Below are 20,710 nucleotides of genomic sequence, written 5' to 3' on the forward strand. Positions count from 1 at the left end.
TAAGGCTCCATGTGGCGAGCACACTTCTCTCGAATGCTGTCCTGCTCTCTGTATATTAAAGCCTTTTGATTACCGACCTCACTCGCGTCGTAATTGAGGGTGCCTCAATTTAATCTACAGACACATCAAGATGGACAGCGCTTTAAAACCGGAGAAGCTCAACCTGGACGCCAGGTCGCCGGAAGCCCCGGAATTTTTTTTATATTGGCTCCGGTGTTTCGAGGACTATCTGGACTCCTCAACGACTGATGTCGACAGCACTCGCAAGCTGCGCTTACTACATGGCCGGGTGGGCCACCGACTCTCCGCCGTGATTGAAAACACTACGACCTATGATGCGGCGGTCGAAATACTGAAGAAACGCTTCATAAAACCTACTAACGAGGTACACGCCAGACATTTGCTCTCAACCTGCAGCCAGCGTTCCGGGGAGACGCTGGACGAGTTCGTGGAAAGACTCAATGCGCTCGCGAGGAACTGCGACCACAAAGCAGTGATGGCAGAAGACCACAGGAACTTACATATTCGCGATGCCCTTGTGTCCGGTATCATGTCCTCGTACATCCGGCAGCGGCTCCTAGAAGACGGGGCAAAGGATCTCCAGGGCACGGTAACGCTCGCCTCTTCTCTCGAAACGGCCCACCGTAACCTCCGTACGTACTCCACAGACATTGAAAACCCCTCTCGATCCCCTCCAGACTTGGCCACGCTACAGGCCTGTGCCGCGCGGCGATCCACTCACTCCAGGGGTTCCCCATGCTATTTCTGTGGGCAAGGGCAGCACCCACGTCAGCGTTGCCCGGCCCGATCCGCGATCTGCAACGACTGCGGGAAGAAAGGGCACTTCGCTAAAGTCTGCCTGGCTGGGCCCAAAGGCCACAAACAAAACCCTCACCAGGCCCAGAAATCAAGCTCCCGGTCTCACAGACCCCGCAACACAGCCGCGCTGCGGCCGGGCACGCCCACTTCCGACGCATCATCGACCTTGTGCGAGTCATGGGAGCGGCCATCGTGGCGGCAGCCATCTTCAAAACCCGACACATTCGACAGGCAGCGGCAGCCATCTTGTGACTCCGGGCAGCCATTTTGTGAGTTCGACTCTGACGGCCCGCAACTAGGAGCGATCACACTCGATCAATCGCGGCCGAAACACCTGCGAAACTCAATGATGCGGGTGCGAATCAACGGCCACGACACTCCCTTCCTATTCGACTCCGGGAGCACGGAGAGCTTTATCCATCCAGACACGGTAAGGCGCTGCTCCCTGCGCACCCACCCCGCCTCCCAAACTATCGCCCTCACCTCAGGGTCCCATTTGGTTCAAATCACGGGGTATTGTGTCGCTGACCTCGCAATTCAAGGCGCTGAATACACCCGTTTTAAACTTTACATCTTTCCTCAACTCTGCGCCCCCTGCTGCTCAGTCTGGACTTTCAGTGCAGCCACCGGAGCCTGACACTGAACTTCGGCGGACCCCTGCCCCCACTCATGGTATGCAGCCTGGCGACACTCAAAGTTGCGCCACCCCGTCTCATCGCGAACTTCACTCCCGACTGTAAGCCCATCGCCACCAAGAGTCGCCGGTACAGTACCCAAGACATGACTTTTATCAAGTCAGAGGTTCAGCGGCTACTAAAAGAGGGGGTCATAGAGGCCAGCAACAGCCCTTGGAGGGCTCAAGTATTGGTAGTCCGCTCCGGGGAAAAGCAACGAATGGTAGTGGATTATAGCCAGACCATAAACCGCTTTACGCAACTCGATGCTTACCCACTTCCCCGCATAGCTGAAATGGTGATTCACATCGCCCAGTATTGGGTATTCTTTATTTTGCCCCGTTGTGCGTTATCGAATATAAAGGCGACCGACCGTTGGTCGGTGACGAGGGTGAACCTCCTACCGGCTAGGTAGTGCCTCCAGTGTCGCACGGCCTCCACAATGGCTTGTGCCTCCTTCTCGACTGCAGAATGCCTATCATCAACTCCCTATCCGCTCAGAGGACCACCTCTACACGGCTTTTGAAGCAGCCGGTCGGCTGTTTCACTTCCTCAGGGTCCCCTTCGGTGTTACAAACGGAGTCTCCATTTTCCAGAGGGCGATGGATCAAATGGTGGACCAGTACGGCTTACGGGCTACCTTCCCATACTTGGACAACGTCACCATCTGCGGCCATGACCAGCAGGACCACGACGCAAACCTGAGGAAGTTCCTCCAGACTGCCCGGGCCCTCAACCTCACGTACAACAAAGAGAAATGCGTGTTCCACACAACCCGGCTAGCCATCCTCGGCTACGTCGTGGAAAACGGGGTCCTAGGCCCGGACCCCGACCGCATGCGTCCCCTTAAGGAACTCCCCTTCCCCCCTAGCCTCAAGGCACTCAAACGGTGCCTAGGGCTTTTCTCCTATTACGCCCAGTGGGTCCCCAGATATGCGGACAAAGCCCGGCCACTCATTAGGACCACGGTTTTTCCCCTGACGGATGAGGCCCAGTCGGCTTTTGACCGTATCAAGGCCGGCATCATCAAGGCCGCCATGCACGCGTTGGACAAAGCCATTCCCTTCCAAGTAGAAAGCGACGCATCAGACGTCACCCTGGCTGCCACCCTCAACCAGGCGGGCAGAGCGGTAGCGTTCTTCTCCCGAACCCTAAACGCCTCGGAGATTCGGCACTCTGCAGTCGAGAAGGAGGCACAAGTCATTGTGGAGGCCGTGCGGCACTGGAGGCACTACCTAGCCGGTAGGAGGTTCACCCTCGTCACCGACCAACGGGCAATTGGATCGCCTGAGATCCATCCACGATGACCTCTGCCACCCGGGGGTCACCTGGCTTGCCCACTTCATCAAGTCCCGCAACCTACCCTACTCCACAGGGGTGGTCAAGGCCATGACTAAGGCATGCCAGATCTGTGCGGAATGCAAACCGCAATTCTATCGACCAGACAAGGCCCGCCTGATAAAGGCCTCTGGGCCCTTTGAGCGACTAAGCGTGGACTTCAAAGGGCCCCTCCCGACCACCAACCACAACATATATTTCCTCACCGTCATCGACGAATTCTCCCGCTTCCCTTTTGCTGTCCCCTGCCCCTCGGCCTCCGTGTGTGGTATTGTGTGAAGCAAATAATGGCATGATGGGAAAACTAGTCAAGTCTTCTTGGTACAATTAAATTTAAACTGACTTCGCATAACCTAAGGCACAAATACTAGCAAGCCAAGGTCAACTTGACCTGAGAACTGGGTGACTCTGAAACTCTAGGATAAGGCGTGTTCGTCATGAGACTAGAGCAGTCCCAATACATACCAAGCTAAAAAACCGTCTCTTCCTGTACGTAAACAAATTTGTCCATTTCTTAAAACAAAGACAAGATAATGAATTGAGACCCCAGTCCCCTAAAGGTCAGCAAGGCGACGCCATTGTAATGATTATTACTTATGTTTTACTTTCGATCAAATTCCTGACCAAGCTGTATTCATGTTATCTTGATCCTATAATGTATAAAAATCATCTTATTCTTCTGTGAGATTGCAGACTTGGGACGGACTCAGCAGTTTGTACTTGACTGCCTTCCGACTTCAAGTCTCAGCCATTACTGCTAGCAGTTCTAATTTGTAAATAAAGTTCAGTTTTGCTTACCTAATGAATGCTGTTTGAATTTCTCTATCACAGTACAGATGCGGGGAAAATATTGACTACGACACGTGATCAAGGCACTGCGCAGCATCTTCACACTGTTTGGTTTCCCCGCTTATATCCACAGCGACCGGGGTACATCGTTCTTGAGCGATGAGCTGCGTCAGTACCTGCTCAGCAAGGGCATCGCCTCGAGCAGAATGACGAGCTATAACCCGCGGGGAAACGGGCAAGTGGAAAGGGAGAATGCGACAGTTTGGAAGGCTGTCCTCCTAGCCCTATGGTCAAGGAGTCTCCCAATCGCCCGCTGGCAGGAGGTCCTACCTGATGCCCTGCACTCCATTAGGTTGCTCCTCTGTACGGCCACGAACGAGACCCCTCACAATCGTTTGTTTGCCTTCCCCAGGAAGTCCACCTCTGGGGTCTCGCTTCCACTCTGGCTGACGACTCCGGGTCCAGTCCTACGCCAGAGGCACGTGAGGAGCCATAAAACGGATCCAATAGTCGAGAGGGTCCACCTGCTGCACGCAAACCCTCAATATGCCTACGTCAAGCACCCCGACGGCAGGGAGGATTCTGTCTCCCTGCGAGACCTGGCACCCGCTGGCTCTCCCACCGACCCCACCGACTCTCCCACTGACCCCGACGTTTTCCCCACCGACCCCCCCACCCCTTCTACCGACGCTCCCCGCCTCGCACCGACTGCCGACTCCGACAGCGCCCCCCCCCATAGCGTCCCCTGCCCCCCAGCCGGTGCCGGCACCAACCACCCTAATCACCCCTGATACCCCCCTCCAAGGCGGGCAAAGGCTCAGTCAACCGTGCTCCTGGATAGACCACCATCGGAACCGACCGCATCGATGGCGCCACCACCGGAGCAGCGAAAGTCAGCACGGACGATCAGACCGCCACAAAGACTGAACTTATAATTTAAAACACTTCACCCCCGACGGACTATGTGTTTTTTTTAAACAGGGGGTGAATGTGATGAACGGTATTAATAACTGCCGTAAACGGTACCTGACCTTTAATACCTTGCCCCTTTAAGAGGCTTGGAACCCTGGGGGTCCGCCTCTGGTTACGCCCCCAGAAAACTGTATATTGGATAAGGCTCCATGTGGCGAGCACACTTCTCTCGAATGCTGTCCTGTTCTCTGTATATTAAAGCCTTTTGATTACCGACTTCACTCTCGCGTCGTAATTGAGGGTGCCTCAAAACCTAACAGTGGGACAGCAAGATTATTCTCCTCAATATTTCCATTACTGTATTTTAACTTCTACTTTTTGTTTTGTAATTTATTAAGAGTATCTGGAAGAAAAATGGAAAAGTTTCAAGTGTCAGTAAATATTGGACCAACCAAAAAGGTCACATTTGAACTAACCTATGAAGAATTATTAAAACGTAACCTGGGGAAATATGAGATGCACATCAGAGTAAAACCTCAGCAACTTGTCAAACATTTCCAGGTACATTTCTAAAGCAACAATATTACTAATATATTTTAATTGTGGCTGTTTTTGATTTTCTTATTTGATGATAATTAAATTCTCTCACATTTTGGATTGCTGTTTCCAGATTGACGTACACATATTTGAACCACAAGGCATTGCCTTTCTGAATGTTGATGCAAAGTTCCTACCAAATAATCTGACTTCAATTGTGAAACAGACTCTTAGCGACACAAAGGTGGGTACATATTGTTGTTGATAGAAATCATTATCTAAACAAGTACTGTAAAAATTAACATTGAGTCACTGCTTCATTTAGGCACATGTTTCCTTCAAACCAACTCTTGAGCAACAACGCAAGTGTCCTGATTGTCATGAAACAATTCTAGACGGAGACTTCATCGTCATTTATGACGTCAATAGAGACCTGTCTGCTGGTAGTGTTCAGGTAATTGGAATTTATACTTAAAATCCTGATAGGATTATTTATGCTTGTGATTTTTATTTTACATTTTATATTTTTTCAGATTGTAAATGGATACTTTGTACATCATTTTGCACCTGCTAATCTATCCCGGATTCCTAAAAATGTCATCTTTGTAATTGACCACAGTGGATCAATGAGGGGGACTAAAATGCACCAGGTAAATGGTTATGATTACAGAAGATGTTAATTGTTGAGCAAACCAAATACTAGAGGAAAATTTGGCTTCTGTGTTATGCCTTTTTTTTTGTATTCTGCAAATGAGAAGAAAATGTACTGATCTTAGCAGCAAGGAGTCCAGTAACACTTCTGGGATTTTAAAAATTAGAAGTTGAAGATTTATTGACAAGAAAAAAAGAAAACATAAGCACACAAGTTTACAGTTACACAGTTCAAAATAGTTTTACAAAGCATCCCCCAAAAGACTCCCTACTTGGTCAAACCCACTCAGGAAATACTTCCTTATAGATGTTTAACTATAAAAATCCAGCAGCATTATCCAAGACAAAACGGCTGTCATTTTAATAAAGGTATGCCACAAGTCCTCTCAAACTCACTTACACTCTGCTATGGAAATCCAAAACTTCAGAACAAGATGCTTTGTGCAGCCCAAGATTTTTCTGGCTTGACTGGATGGCTGATGCAAACCTCACCTTCTCCTCCCAACACAAAGCTGTTTCCAGGAGGTCTTCACCATATGGCCACCCCAAATCAGCTTAAAATCTCTCCTTACATATCATTTTTCCCTTTCATCTTTGATTCAATTGTTCTCGGCACTTCTTTGAACTTTGACTTTTTTCAAACTATTAAAATCTTTCATTTCCTTCCTATTGACCCCACTCTTGGGATCAAATAGAATGTAGTAACCTCCCCTACTTATGAAACCTTTGCAAACTGTAAAAGCCTTTTGTTCTCCTTTGAAAAAAAAGAGTCCCTTTCTAAATATGACTTATTTACTTATAAAGACACTTGACCGTAGCTTCATTACAAATCCATGCATGTAGCACTTCCACTGCTTTCATATCTCAACTCTTCCAGACAAAAGGAAACCCGTTACCCTTTCTCCAGCTTAATTGAGTCCTTTATACACACATACACACAAACATACACACCATTCCCAAAATTATTTTTAAACAAACACCAGTTCAAGAAATGTTATTTGGTGCAGCAGGGAATGATGCAAATCCCTCTCTTCTTACTTAGAAGAGTGACTAACTTTTTTCACATATCTGCCAACTGGAGAAAGAAGGGGATTTACAGTCAGTGAAGTTTTGTAGTGTAGTCATTATTGTAAACAATGCAGTAAATGTACACAAAGCAAGGTCCCATAAATAGAAAGGTGTTAATGGCCAGGTAATCTGTTTTAGTATAATTGATTAAGAGTTAGAAATTGGCCAGGGTGCCTTGGGAGAACTCCCTTAGTTTGAAGCAGTGTTATGGGGCCTTTTCCATCCACATGAAAGACAGGTAGGGCCTCAGTTTAACATCTCATCTGGGAGGTGGAGTGTCAGCTGAGATATTTTGTGCTTCTGATGCAAAGGCAAGCAGGCTACTGTGAGCCATAGCTGATGCCAGATGGTGTTCCGTTGTCACTGGGAAGCACATAAGCGTGCATCAGTGAAAACTATCCCTCAGATTCTTCCCTCTTTGATTGGGCTGGAGCTTTATCCAGTGCCCCTTCTCAGGCTGCTGATGGAGATGGGAATATCAGTGGCTGGAGAGTTGAGTCTTTGTGATCCACTTAAATGGCACTCTGCTTTGGTGCTTCAGTGTCCTTTTCCAGCAGTAAAGAAACAGTGTGGTGGAAATTTTCCAGCCATTCCTGTTGGTGGGATCTTCCTGTCCTGCCCAATGTGACCCTGACCAAAGGGTCCTGACGCTGCCCACAGACTAGGTTATGAAGCATGTCATCGGGTGAAGAATTATCAGTTAATGCCACAAACACTAATTATTTCAGTCCAGGATTTGGGTTTTCACTGATGGGTAATGGGCACAGATTCTCATTTTGGATCAATAGGAAATAATAGGTGCATTGTCCCTCTAAACTAACAAAGACCTCAATAAGAATGCAAAAAGATATCTTCTGGATTCAACCCAGATTAGAATATTTTGTACTTCAACATTCTTAATATTGTGACTATCTTAGTATTTGGCTAATATATTTGTTGAACTGTAATGCAAGCCAATTTCAAATTATTTGGTGAAAATTCATTGTGAGTTCAGCTGTGATTGCTAAGGGCCCCTACACACCAGCACAGCAAGAAAATGGCATCAAAGTCTCTTGTGGCACTACAGTTAATATACTCATTTAAAGTTGATGCTCTTAACCTACAATTGCAAACTAATGTTTTGTCCCTTCCAGACAAATGAAGCTCTTGTAAAAATTTTAGATGATTTGGACACAAAGGATCATTTTGCAATTATTATCTTTGATCATTCATTTAAAACATGGCGAAGTTCCATTTTTCAAGCAACTCCAGCCAACGTGACTGAAGCGAAAACGTTTGTGCAAACCATTTCGGCCAGAGGAGGTAAAGACGGTGTTTTTATCACAATAAGAAAATGAAAATTTATTGTACTTTACTGTTCAAAATTTGTTAAAGGTGAATGTTGTGTATTCATGCTTGTTCCTAGTTGGAACAAGATCACTTTAAGAGTCGGATCATGTGATGTATTGATGACGTCATTGACAGTTTGGGCAGGCTGACATTCAAAATAGTCTCATAGCCTGTAGAGAACACACCTTTCCAATAAAGCTCTTGTTTGTTTGTAACTTTGTGGTCTGTAAGCCACAATGGGCAGCACTGGGTCACTGTCTGTGCGGAGTCTGCCCGTCCTCCCCGTGTGTGCGTGGGTTTCCTCCGGGTGCTCCGGTTTCCTCCCACAGTCCAAAGATGTGCGGGTTAGGTGGATTGGCCAGGCTAAATTGCCCTTAGTGTCCTAAAAAATAATAAAGTTAATGGGGTTGTTGGGTTACTGGTATCGGGTGGATATGCGGCCTTGAGTAGGGTGATCATTGCTTGGCACAACATTGAGGGCCGAAGGGCCTGTTCTGTGCTGTACTGTTCTAAGCCTATCCTTTAAAAATAGCACAAAGAAATTGGCAGTGAGGTGGTCAATCCTCGTGACTTCACAGCGCCAGGGTCCCAGGTTCGATTCCCTGCTGGGTAACTGCCTGTGCAGAGTTCTCCCCGTGGCTGCGTGGGTTTCCTCCGGGTGTTCCGGTTTACTCCCACAGTCCAAAGACGTGCAGGTTAGGTGTGTGGTGATCACAAGTTAACCAGATGCAACACAACTGAGCGACCACTAGAGGGAGCACGGGAGAGCCATATAAATACATCAGGACAGGAAGTGAGCAGACACTCTTCACAGCAGGGGGGCTGGTAAGCAGGACACACAGCAAGTAAAGCTGGTAGTTAGCACTGGAAGGTAGTTCTAGGTCGAGCTCTGGAAACTGAACGAACCTACAATAAAGCATCTTCTCCACACTTGAGACTGCGAGCTTGATTAAGACACGAGGAACAACACATGGTACCCAGGAGTGATTTCAGACGCTTACGACAGGACAACTCAGCTGCAGATACAGAAAGCACAAAATGGCATGGAAATTTCATACTGGACATTTGTCTGGGGAAGACATCGCTAATTCGAGGATGTGGCATGGATACCCACCTCAGCTGGACACGACTGGTAATGTAAGAAATGTCTGGAAAAGGTTTAAACAAATGTTCGATTTTTATCTCATAGCTAATGATGTTGCAGAAGCCTCAGACAAAATTAAAATAGCAATTCTCATCGAAGGGCCTGTCAATAGGAAAGTGTATAATGGATTTAAACACTCAAAAGGTGAAGACAGGAACAGCTTACAAACGTTACTAAACAAATTTGAAGAGTACTGTGAGAAATTTGAACAGCAAGGCATGCTCACAGTCCAACCTGCACAGAGACTGAGTGATGCAAGACTTAAAAAATCACAAAAAGATCAGGAAATCGCGAATGCACAGTACAGATCAAAAAGAAGAAATAACATGAATTTTTCACAAAGCCAAAACGCTGAAATCCAGTCCAGATCGGAAAGAAAAGGTAACTTACAACTTTTAGAAAGAAAAAACGCTGAAATCCGCGATAAAATGGCGTCGGAGCACATTTTGCAGTCTCTGGTAAGCAAAGAACTACAAATCGCGTCTGCGCATGCGCCGGAACCGGAAGTCGCGCATGCGCCGGAACCGGAAGTCGCGCATGTGCAGTTTACAAAAGATCGCGGCGCCGATCGTTATGCGCATGCGCACGCCGCGCATGCGCAGTCAAAAAAAGTCTTCGTCGCGGACCGTCATGCGCATGCGCAAGCCGCGCATGCGCAATGGACACCGAACCGCACAAGGAAAGAAAGCCGATTTGCGCATGTGCAAGTCGTTCCTACGCGTGACGTCATGACGTCTGAGAATCCTGACCACGCCCACTTAAAAGGGAAATGCCCGAAAATTGAAACCAAGACACTTAAAGTGGTAAAACCAAATTTTCTTGCCTCAGAACACAGAAAAACGCCTGAACTTAAACCAACAGTGAAAAACAACTTGCACAAAACCTTGGAAAAAGCTGCCTTCACCACACACAGTGAAGCGAACAAAAAGAATTCCGAAACAACAAAAGATGATTTGTTTTTCGACGATTACCTCTCAGACCTGACTGGGTCAGTCGGATATGCTTATCACAGCATCAGCGACACGGTCGCAAAGTACAACACGAACCAACTCGTGGTAGATGAATCCAACCAAAATGCTTTGGTTTTCGAAGAATACTACTCAGACATGGCTGCGTCAGTCGGATATGCTTATCACAGCATCAGCGACACGGTCACAAAGTTCAACACGAATCAACTCGTGGTAGAAGAATCCAACCAGGATGATTTGGTTTTCGGAGAATACTACTCAGACACAGCTGAGTCAGTCGGATATGCTTATCACAGCATCAGCGACACGGTCGCAAAGTTCAAGACGAATCAACTCGTGGTAGAAGAAGCCAACGAAGATGAAATGGGTTTCAAAGAATACTACTCAGACATGGAGGAGTTATTTGGACATGCTGATCACAGCATCAGCGACACCGTTGCAAAGCTCAACACGACTCTACTCATGGTGGATGAATCCAACACCATGGTGCCATGGCAGCTCGTCGATACATTGGAAGACAGCAATACCCAAGACGAAGACGACGCCACACAGAGAGCACAGGAAGACTCCACGGAGCGAGCGATGACAGGCTCCACAGTGCGAGTGATGAAAGACGCCAACAGGGATGCAAGCAAACACTCCCGGGCGGACACCAAGCATGAACAAGACCATGAAGGTAAACCCGCTGTACCTGAGCAACCGCAAGCAGACTATGAAAGTCTACCAAGCTCACAGGAACAAGAAGAAAGAGCGGACTATGAAAGTCCAACACGCTCACAGGAACAAGAAGAAAAAGCAGACTATGAAAGTCCAACACGCTCACAGGAACAAGAAGAAAGAGCGGACTATGAAAGTCCAACACGCTCACAGGAACAAGAAGAAGACAATGCACCTCTGCCCACTGCATGCGAAGACAGTGACAAGGTGATCACACTCAACGTACAGGATCACAGTGAGACTGACAGTTCTCAGCTTGTCTGTACCGAAGCACAGAGCGAAAACAGTGACAAGGTGCTCGCACTCGACGTACAGGATCACAGTGAGACTGACAGTTCTCAGCTTGTCTGTACCGAAGCACAGAGCGAAAACAGTGACAAGGTGCTCGCACTCGACGTACAGGATCACAGTGAGACTGACAGTTCTCAGCTTGTCTGTACAGAAGCACAGAGTCGGGCCACCCAACAGTCCAGAGAGACAACGCCAAAAGAAAACATGCAGATTTTGACTCCAGAAGAGGAGCACCTGGAGTCCACAGAGACAATGCCGAAAGAAACCATGCAGATTCTGACTCCAGAAGAGGAGCACCTGGAGTCCAGAGACATCAAACAAAAAGAAATCATGAAGATTTTAACTCCAGAAGCGGAGCACCAAGAGTCTAGAGAAACCACGTCAACTGAAATCATGCAGATTTGGACTCCAGAAGAGGAGCGCCGAGAGTCCACAGACACCGCGTCAAATGTAATCAAGAAGACTTTGACTCCGGAAGACGAGCACCAAGAAAGCAAAGATGCGGAATCCAATTCTCCACAACTGATTGATGTCACCTGCACCGATGCAACATCAGATCATTCGCACCACTCGCGAGACGGAATGCTCAATGACTCAAATTATCCACTCGGGACACTCATAGAGTATAACAAGAAAAACAAAAGTCAAAAGAAACACAGCAAGAACAAAAACAACATGAAGCGCGACAAGACCAACAACAATAGCAAGAAGCACAGCAGAAACGAGAACGACAACAGCAAGAATAAAAGCAACATGAAGCGCAACAAGACAAACAACAACGTCAGGCACAAAGATAGCGACAACGACAGAGGCAGAAACAACAAGAATGGCAACAAACACAACAAAGTCAGGAACAAAGATAGCGACAACGACAGAGACAGAAACAACAAGAATGGCAACAAACATAACAAAGTCAGGAGCAAAGATAGCGACAACAACAAAGACGGAAACGACAAAAACAGCGACAAGTACGGCAACGGAAACAACAAAAACAGGAACGACAGAAACAACAGCAATGAAACAACGACTTGTACACAATGGCAAAGCACACCAGCATCCAAGGCAGATGAGACAATAAATCAACACCACAAGCACAGAAAAAAGTCCATGCCAGTCAACATCAGTGATGTGACCATGCAGACACCTCGGGATGACGCATTGGGTACTTAAGATAACAAGGAACACCAACAACATTCACAGCGGACTTGCAATATCAATATCACCACGTCATCAACAACAAAAAAGAAAAAAAAAAGCTCTGAACAAATTCATCAAGTTTGGACTCATAAATGTGTTTATTAAGTTTGGACATATAAATACATTGGCTTTGTTAACTAAGGCAATAGCATCATCACTTGTATAGATACGCATATCATAAGTTACTGTTTTGTATAATTTTCCTTAATGATGTACAGAAACTATGTAATGAGAAAGAGGGGGATGTGGTGATCGTAGATTGACCAGATACAAAAACAACAGAGCAAACACGAGCGGGAGAGCTATAAATACACTGGGACAGGATATACAATTTTCTTTAACGATGTTCAGAAAATATGTTAAGAGAAAAAGGGGGATGTGGTGATCACAAGTTAACCAGATGCAACACAACTGAGCGACCACTAGAGGGAGCACGGGAGAGCCATATAAATACATCAGGACAGGAAGTGAGCAGACACTCTTCACAGCAGGGGGGCTGGTAAGCAGGACACACAGCAAGTAAAGCTGGTAGTTAGCACTGGAAGGTAGTTCTAGGTCGAGCTCTGGAAACTGAACGAACCTACAATAAAGCATCTTCTCCACACTTGAGACTGCGAGCTTGATTAAGACACGAGGAACAACACAAGGTGGATTGGCCATGATAACTTGCTCTTAGTGATCAAAAAGATTAGGAGGTGTTATTGGGTTACGGGGATAGGGTGGAAGTGAGGGTTTAAGTGGGTTGGTGCAGACTCGATAGGCCGAATGGCCTCCTTCTGCACTGTATGTTCTATGAAAAGGAAGTGCAGAAATATGGTTTAGTAAATAAAAAAGGTTAAAGAAGATAAAAGAAAGGATAAAGAAAATTGCTGCTGAACAATAGCATCAACAATTGAAGAAACCAAAATTTAAACAAAGATTTTGGTGACAACAGCATGCCACGTGCTCTGCCTGGAAAGTTCTGGAACAGTGCTTCCTCTACTATGATTGGAAGTAAAGTAGCAAATACCCTGCAGCAATTAATTGAGAGCTAGGGGAGTTTTGCAACTCGGAAAGGAACAGGCTGAGTTCAGGATTACCTTGTTTGAAAAGGAACAAAAGGTGAGGTAGTGCTAAAATCTTGCGGCATATTTGTGCTTCCGTAGTAAAATGCTGGGGGTTTTTGGCACCATGGCATTGTATGATGAAAGCAGCTAGCTCATACATTGAAAGATTCAAATACTTAGTCCAAGTGAACAAAATTGCAGCAAGCATAGTAGTCCTGACCTTCCTGAGCATGGTGACTTTTTAAAAAAATGTTTTTTATTACAAACAAGTATCAAAATAGGTTACAACAAATAAACACCCCGGGAAACATACTTCCCAGTAATCAATTATACAGTCTGTACAATTTTTTCATTCCCCCCCTGCAATCAGAGAGGCGAAGGCTATGACATTGGCCTTCCTCCTCTCCATAAGCACCGGCTTCACTGAAACCCCAAATATCGCCACCAAAGGGTCCGATCCCACTTCCTCCTCCACTATCCTGGCTAACACCGCAAACACTCCCGCCCAGAATCTTCCCAATTTCTTGCAACCACAAAGCATGTGCGCGTGATTCGCTGGCCTCCAACCACATCGCTCACATTCATCTGCTACCCTTTGAAAGAACACACTCATTCTCGCCCGAGTCATATGCAACCAGTGCACCACCTTAAACTGTATTAGACTCATCCTTGCACAGGAGGGGGTCCCATTTACCCTACGCAGTGCCTCACTCCATACTCCCCAATTTATTTCCCCTCACAACTCCCCTTCAGACTTCTCCTTGATCTTCACCACCCACTCGCCTTCCTGCTCCCCAGCCACTTGTATATATCCCCAATTCTTCCCTCCCCATCTCCAGCAGCTCCTGCAAGACACAAGACAATACGCATGATTGCATCACAGGCCGGGGGGGGGGGGGGGGGGGGGGGGGGGGTGTTAGGGCCGTTTTGGGGCGAGGGTTGTGTTGGGGAGGGGTTAGGGGTTGTAGGAGTGGTGGTGGTTGTGGAGCAGGGCGTGGGGGTGGTGTGGGGACGGTGGTGAGGTGGGGGTCACACACATGCCATGGGGAACCGCAACTCAGAGGGGTCTCAGTTCCTTGCCCGACGTCGACCTCCACCCTGGCGACTGCCCTTTCTTCGGGCCCACCGGCCACATCCAGTGCCCTCTGATCTGCTGCCGTGAGGGTCTGCAGGTCCGGTGGTCCCCCTCCACTCTTCTTCTGCTCTCGATGTTTGAGCGCGGCCTTCTCCTGGAGGGGGACGGTGGGAGGGGGGAGTGCAGGGTGGGGATTCGGTCGATCTCAGGTGGGGGGGCCGTGGGTTTATACAGGTGTGTGGGAGGGGGTTGGTGCTAAGGGATCTTTGCTGACTACTCACCCTGGCCGCACTGAGGAGGTCGTGCAGTTTCTTCCGACATTGCTGGCCATTCCAGATGGTGTCACCCACAGCGCTGACCATCTCTACCACCTGCGCCCAGGCCTGGTGGACGCCGGTGACTGGCAACCTCCTTCCCATCCCGGGGTGCAGGGTTGCCTGACTCTCCTCCACGGTGTCCAGCAGGGTCTCGAGTTCTGCGTCAGTGAATCTCAAGGCCGTGCATCTTGCTGCCATCTTGTTGGCTGGGCTGATGTGTGTGGGAAGTGAAGTGTGCATATGCAGCTTGTCAGCCTCCTGAGTCTCAATCCCAAACCCAGCGAATAAGGCACCGTTTCCCATTGGAGTTCCACCTGGCACGTGTGCTAGCCCCTTAACGGTTGTTGAATCGGTCCAGGTGTGGCGCCAGTTTTGACGTCGTAGAACTCTATGAATCCTGCCCCAGCTTCAACACTTCGGGCCGGATTCTCCGATTGCCAACGCCAAAATCGCATTCGGCGATTGGCCGGAGAATCCGTTTCGACGCCGAAATTGTTGGCGGTGCCTGTTTTTGGATGCTCCGCCCCCTCGAAAAAGACGTCATCGGTGAATACGCTGCACGCCGTAGGGATGGACTCAGGACATCTGGGTCGGCCTCTGGCAGGCTGGGTCCACGCACAGCTGGTGTTGTCAGGCGCAGGTGCCACCATGTGCATGTGTGGCCATGGACCCGGAAATTCTCCGTCCATATCTGCAGGGAAAGCCGGGGGGGCTTACGTGGTGCGGCTGCTACCCCCCCCCCCCCCACCCCCCACCGTTTTGGGCATCATACTGGACACATGCTCCAGACATTCGAGAATTTAGTTGCCAATTTATGTTTTAGTAGTCTCACACAAACAGGCAAATTGTTATCCAGACTGCAAAATTTTAAAATGTTGTTGCAGGAACAAATATAAATGACCCTATGCTGGAAGCAGTGAAGCGTCTGGACCAGGCCTATAAAGAAAAGCTTCTGCCTGAAAGAAGTGTCTCCATGATTATTTTGTTAACGGATGGTGATCCAAATGAAGGTTAGTGAAAATAAAGGCCTTCTATTTCTGTCTTGTGAAAATCTGACTAACAGAATTGAATCTTGTAACTGGACAGACACAAACCTGAGATGAGCAATATCAGGTCATACATTCTGGTGCTTCCTTTGCTGCTGATAAGTAGTTCTTTGAAAATGTTGCTATCTTTCATAAATCATAGTCAGATGACAAAACACAAAAGTTGGAATAAAATAGCGCAGGCTTTCCAAAAACTGCTGAATCAGGGGGCATTGTCCATTTTGCAATTTCGGAACTGCATTAGAAATCTCTTTGTGTTCATTTCCTTAAGCAGTCAGAGTTAATTCCCACCGCCCTTAATCTATTAGCGCAGCGGTGGGGCCTAGGTGTATAACAATTGTCCCTTCTGATCAAGACTGGATTTCCATATCTGAAAAGAAGCAACTAGCATTCAAATTGTTCCTTTCATGACCTCAGGACTTCCCAATGCACTTTACAGGTAATTATTTTCAAAATGTAATCAGTGTTGTAATGGAGGAAATATGCCACCCATTTTCCTCGGAGACGGTTTCCGCAAACAGCAGAATGATCATAAGTTCATGGCCATATAATCTGTTTTCTGTGGTGTTGCTAGATAAATACTGATCAAGACATTGGTGAGAACTCCCCTGTTTCTCTTCAAAATAATGCGATGTGATCTTTTACACCCATCTGAAAGTGTTTGATTTCTCACCTGAAAAATGGCATCTCTGACCGTGCAGTGTTCCCTCAGTACCAAAATGTCAGTCTCAATTATGTGCTCAGGTCTCTGGAGTGGAACTTGAACCCACAATTTTCTGGCTCAGAAATGAGGGTGTTACTATTGAACCGCAGCTAACACCATGGACTGCAGTAGTTTGAGAAGGTGGCTCACCACCAGACTCTCAAGGGCAATTAGGGAGGGGCAAATAAATGCTGGCCTTGCCACCAGTGACGCCCACATGTGCTCTTTCCATTTACCCAAAGGCAGATTGAATTAACATTGGATCACGCAGTTAAGTTTAAATCTTAAGCTGTTTTATATCATAATATGTAAAACGTACAGAATAATGATTGATGAAAGTGGTTTGATTCTTTTTCTTCAATATAAATATGTTCAGTTGTCAAAGAGATACAAAACAATTTCTAAAGTATATTTTCACTGCAAATCTATATCAGTGATAATTGTTGATTTAGTTAGTTTATAAATGGGATCGAAACTATTAACATAGCCTCAAGTCAAATCTTAATCTCTTCCTGATAGAACCCATAACAACTCTGTGAAAATGAACTGCATTCATTAAATGAACGGCTCCAAAATTATATTTGATTATTTTTATTACAGGAGAATCAAACCCAACACAAATCCAAAAGAATGTTAAAAATGCTGTCAATGGCAAGTACAATGTGTATTGCCTTGGTTTTGGCTACGATGTTAAGTTCAGTTTTCTGGAGAAAATGGCACTGGAAAATAGCGGTATAGCACGGAGAATTTATGAGGATTCAGACGCTCCCTTACAGCTCCAGGTAAAATGATTATTTAATATTTACAGATATTGGCTCACTTGCCATGGTCCAGAATTTCCTCAGAGATGCTCCCAATGCTGCCGTACCTGCAACGTGAGTGCAGCAAATCCCTGTTGGCAATAATGCACTGGTTTACAAGTAAAGTTATAGTGGTAGAGTGGGAGTATCTTCAAGGAAATTCCATTTTCTCCGTCGACCGTTGCTGGAATCGAGAAATGCGATTGGGGGGAGAATGAGTTTTGATACCGAAATCGTGGTGGGCACCAGTTTCATGCCAAATTGCAATTCACCGGTGCCTCGACGGCGGCATCAATGCGTTCCACTCCACACATACAGTAAACGCCGTTGACATATCATTAGTGGGTCTGACTCAGTATTCTCCGAGGCCTCCGCAATGCTCTGCCTCCACTGGAGCAAATTCAAATGGCGAAGTTTGCTTATGCTTTTAAGAATCGTGAAACCGGTGCTGTGTTTGCTGAGGGAGAGAGAGAATGGATACAGAAAGCGTCCAACATTGGCATAGTTTCCTGACAGTTGTGCCGGTGGCCGGGGGGGGGGGGGGGGGGGGGGGGGGGGGGGGCTTCTACCAGGGCCTGGTGGAGTAGCGGGGATGGCCAGATGGTGGGCTATGGTGTCGGGGTGGATGGGAATGGAACACCATTGCCATAGCCTGCAAGGCAGCCATGCAGTTGCACACGCTGCTGACTGCCCACTGTGAACTTAGGGCCGTGGGTCACTTGGGACCCCCCCCCCCCGCCGGATACCCCCCTTGGTGCCCTCTGGCCCCAGCGATCCATCAGCTGGAAGGGCATGCTCCAGCACAGCCAGTGCCATCTTGTTGGCTGGGATGTTTGTGTGTGTGGGGAGTGAAGTGTGTACAGCTTGTCAGCCTCTCGAGTGTCAAGCATGGACCCGGCGAATCCTGCACCGTTTCTCATTGGAATCGATTGTGTTCAATGTAGCGCCGGTGCTAGCCCCTCAACGGTTGCTGAATCGGTCCAGGTGCGCCACCAGTTTTGTTGTCATGGAAGTCCAAGAATCCTGCCCCGGGCTGGATTCTCCGATCGGTGCCGGGGCGGCTCTGACTTCATAAGACCAAATGGATCCTGGGGACATAGCTGCAGATTTGGAGAATCCAGCCCTTAGTCTCAGGAACCAAGAATTCAGCCGCATGCTTTTCACTCACCTCTACCTCGACTCATTTTATGTACTGTGTGATATGAAATGGGATAATGGCTGGTAAGTTATATCTTGTAAATCTGCTGATGACTGGCTGTGAAATAGTCAGAAACACTACAGCTGTTTAATCCAATCTCAGTTCCAGTTGCAGTGTTCATATAAACCCAATGAACATTAAGGAATTGCCATCTGAGTGATAACGACCACATGATGAGAAACTCCTGGTTTATTAGGTAGTAAAATAAAATGACAATTAAATGCTGAATTTATAATGTATGTCTGCAATGGCTCAGCAGAGTTGGTGAACAAACTAACCAGTGGCATATGAATGTGGTCGCCACCAAATGCTGTATTATGGCTTTGACGGCTCAAAGAAGGGTCTTGAAAATATTAACTGCAAGATGTAAGGTGTGTCTGTCTAAACTGCGGATTCATGCCAGTGGCTGAAGTTCAGTCACATTCATCTTGGCCATCCTTTTCCTTTTTATTTGTTCTTTCAGAATATGTGGTCATTGCTGGCTAGGTCAGCATTTATTCCTCATCCCTAATTGTCCTCTCGAAGGTGGTGTTGAGCTGTCTTCTCGAACCATTGCATTTAGTATGTATATGTACGTGCACCCACAGTCCTGTTAGGAAGGGAGATTAGCTCTTTGGGCCTCTGTTAAAAAGAGTATTTCAATCTTTTTTCCCTTTTTCCGTGACACCAAATCCCATAAGAGAAGTTATTACAAGACATGTCCAATCAGTTCTCCTAGCTATATGCCGGGTGACTTATATATAAAATTCTGGATTCTATTGTTGGACAAAAGGGGTAAAGATCGCATGAAGGGAGGACTGTGCTCTGCAATTTGCTGCTCAGTTTGCCTCTGAGGGTGTCAACATTCTAGCGGGTATGATTCTTTACCAATGAGGAATTGGCGTTGAGTAACCTGTCACGTGGAACTGGGCTTAATCTAGAACAGGCAGTACAATTCTTCTGAGTGAATGACAAAAACTATCAGGCATGAAACTGAAGGCTCAGTATAGTGTTGCACCCTCTAATATCCAGGTCTGGGTCGTGATTCAGCAACTGAATTCTGAGCATTTTCAATGGACAGAGTTGCTGTTTAATAGAATGTGGTCTGAACTTCCGCTGACGGCTATGAAGGATTAAGTCGCACATTTGGTGACTCCCGTTTGGGTCGGACCTTTGGACCTTTTCCCCCGATTTTTTACCGGACTTGATTGGAAAATTGATGGTCGAGGCAATTGTTGATTGGATTCCCACATCAGTGCATGGAGAAAAGGACTAGAAGTGCTCACAAAGGAAGAAACAGATGAACAGAGAAGGCTTGGGCTGAAGCTGCAGCGGGGGAAAGCATGGCGGATGACCGGAGTCCTGGCTTGTCGACCGAGCGGTCAACGGAGCAGCTGATGCAATTTATCCAGGAGGGCTTCGCCAAGCAGAAGCAGGAATGCTTGGACCCGATTAAAGAATCAATTGGAGCTCAGATTGGATGCCCAAGATCGGGCGATCCAGAAAGTAGAGAAGGCGCTGGCTGAGCAGGAGGAACACCAAACAGCAGTGGAGGTGGAGGTGGGGATGTTTAGAGACCAGCAGAAAAGGCTCCTGGAGAAGGTGGAGGATCTAGAGAATTGATCCCGCTGGCAGAACCTGAGAATTGTCGGTCTCCCGACATAGCGGGCATGTTCGAGAAGTTGCTAGGGGGATGGGATGTTCTCCCGACCCTTGGAGGTGGACAGGGCTCACAGAGCGCTCGCAAGGAAGGTGTAGGTGACCCCCACGAGGGCAATGGTGGTCAGATTCCACAGGTACTTGGACAAGGAGCGTATTTTACAGTGGGCCAGGCAGACACGGAGTTGTAAATGGGAGACTAGTATCCTACGGATCTATCAGGACCTGAGTGCGGATGTGGCCAGGAGAAGAGCAGGGTTCAATCAGATAAAGTCGACCCATTTTAAGAAAAAGGTGAACTTTGGGCTGCTGCATCCGGCCCGTCTCTGGGTCACGTATGAGAAGCATCATTTTTATTTCGAGTCACCCGAGGAAGCGATGGACTTCGCGAAAAGGAAAGGACTGGTGGCGGACTGAGCACTTTGAACTTTGCTGCAAAGTTCACGTGAAAAA

General features: G+C 47.3%; 1 protein-coding gene across 18 annotated transcripts in view; it reads left to right on the plus strand.

The window, feature by feature from the left end:
* Positions 1-20,710, plus strand: part of LOC119973916 (inter-alpha-trypsin inhibitor heavy chain H3-like) — a 149,226-nt gene that overhangs the window by 17,540 nt on the left and 110,976 nt on the right. For all 18 annotated transcript variants that reach the window (XM_038812536.1, XM_038812540.1, XM_038812539.1 and 15 more), the window contains exons 6-12: positions 4,931-5,093; positions 5,203-5,313; positions 5,395-5,523; positions 5,603-5,719; positions 7,922-8,090; positions 15,757-15,882; positions 17,222-17,403. In XM_038812536.1, the coding sequence (XP_038668464.1) occupies positions 4,931-5,093; positions 5,203-5,313; positions 5,395-5,523; positions 5,603-5,719; positions 7,922-8,090; positions 15,757-15,882; positions 17,222-17,403 (997 nt within the window). The remainder of the gene's footprint in view (positions 1-4,930; positions 5,094-5,202; positions 5,314-5,394; positions 5,524-5,602; positions 5,720-7,921; positions 8,091-15,756; positions 15,883-17,221; positions 17,404-20,710) is intronic.

The sequence above is a fragment of the Scyliorhinus canicula genome, chromosome 11 (assembly GCF_902713615.1).
Source record: "Scyliorhinus canicula chromosome 11, sScyCan1.1, whole genome shotgun sequence".
In the NCBI taxonomy this organism is placed as follows: Eukaryota; Metazoa; Chordata; class Chondrichthyes; order Carcharhiniformes; family Scyliorhinidae; genus Scyliorhinus; species Scyliorhinus canicula.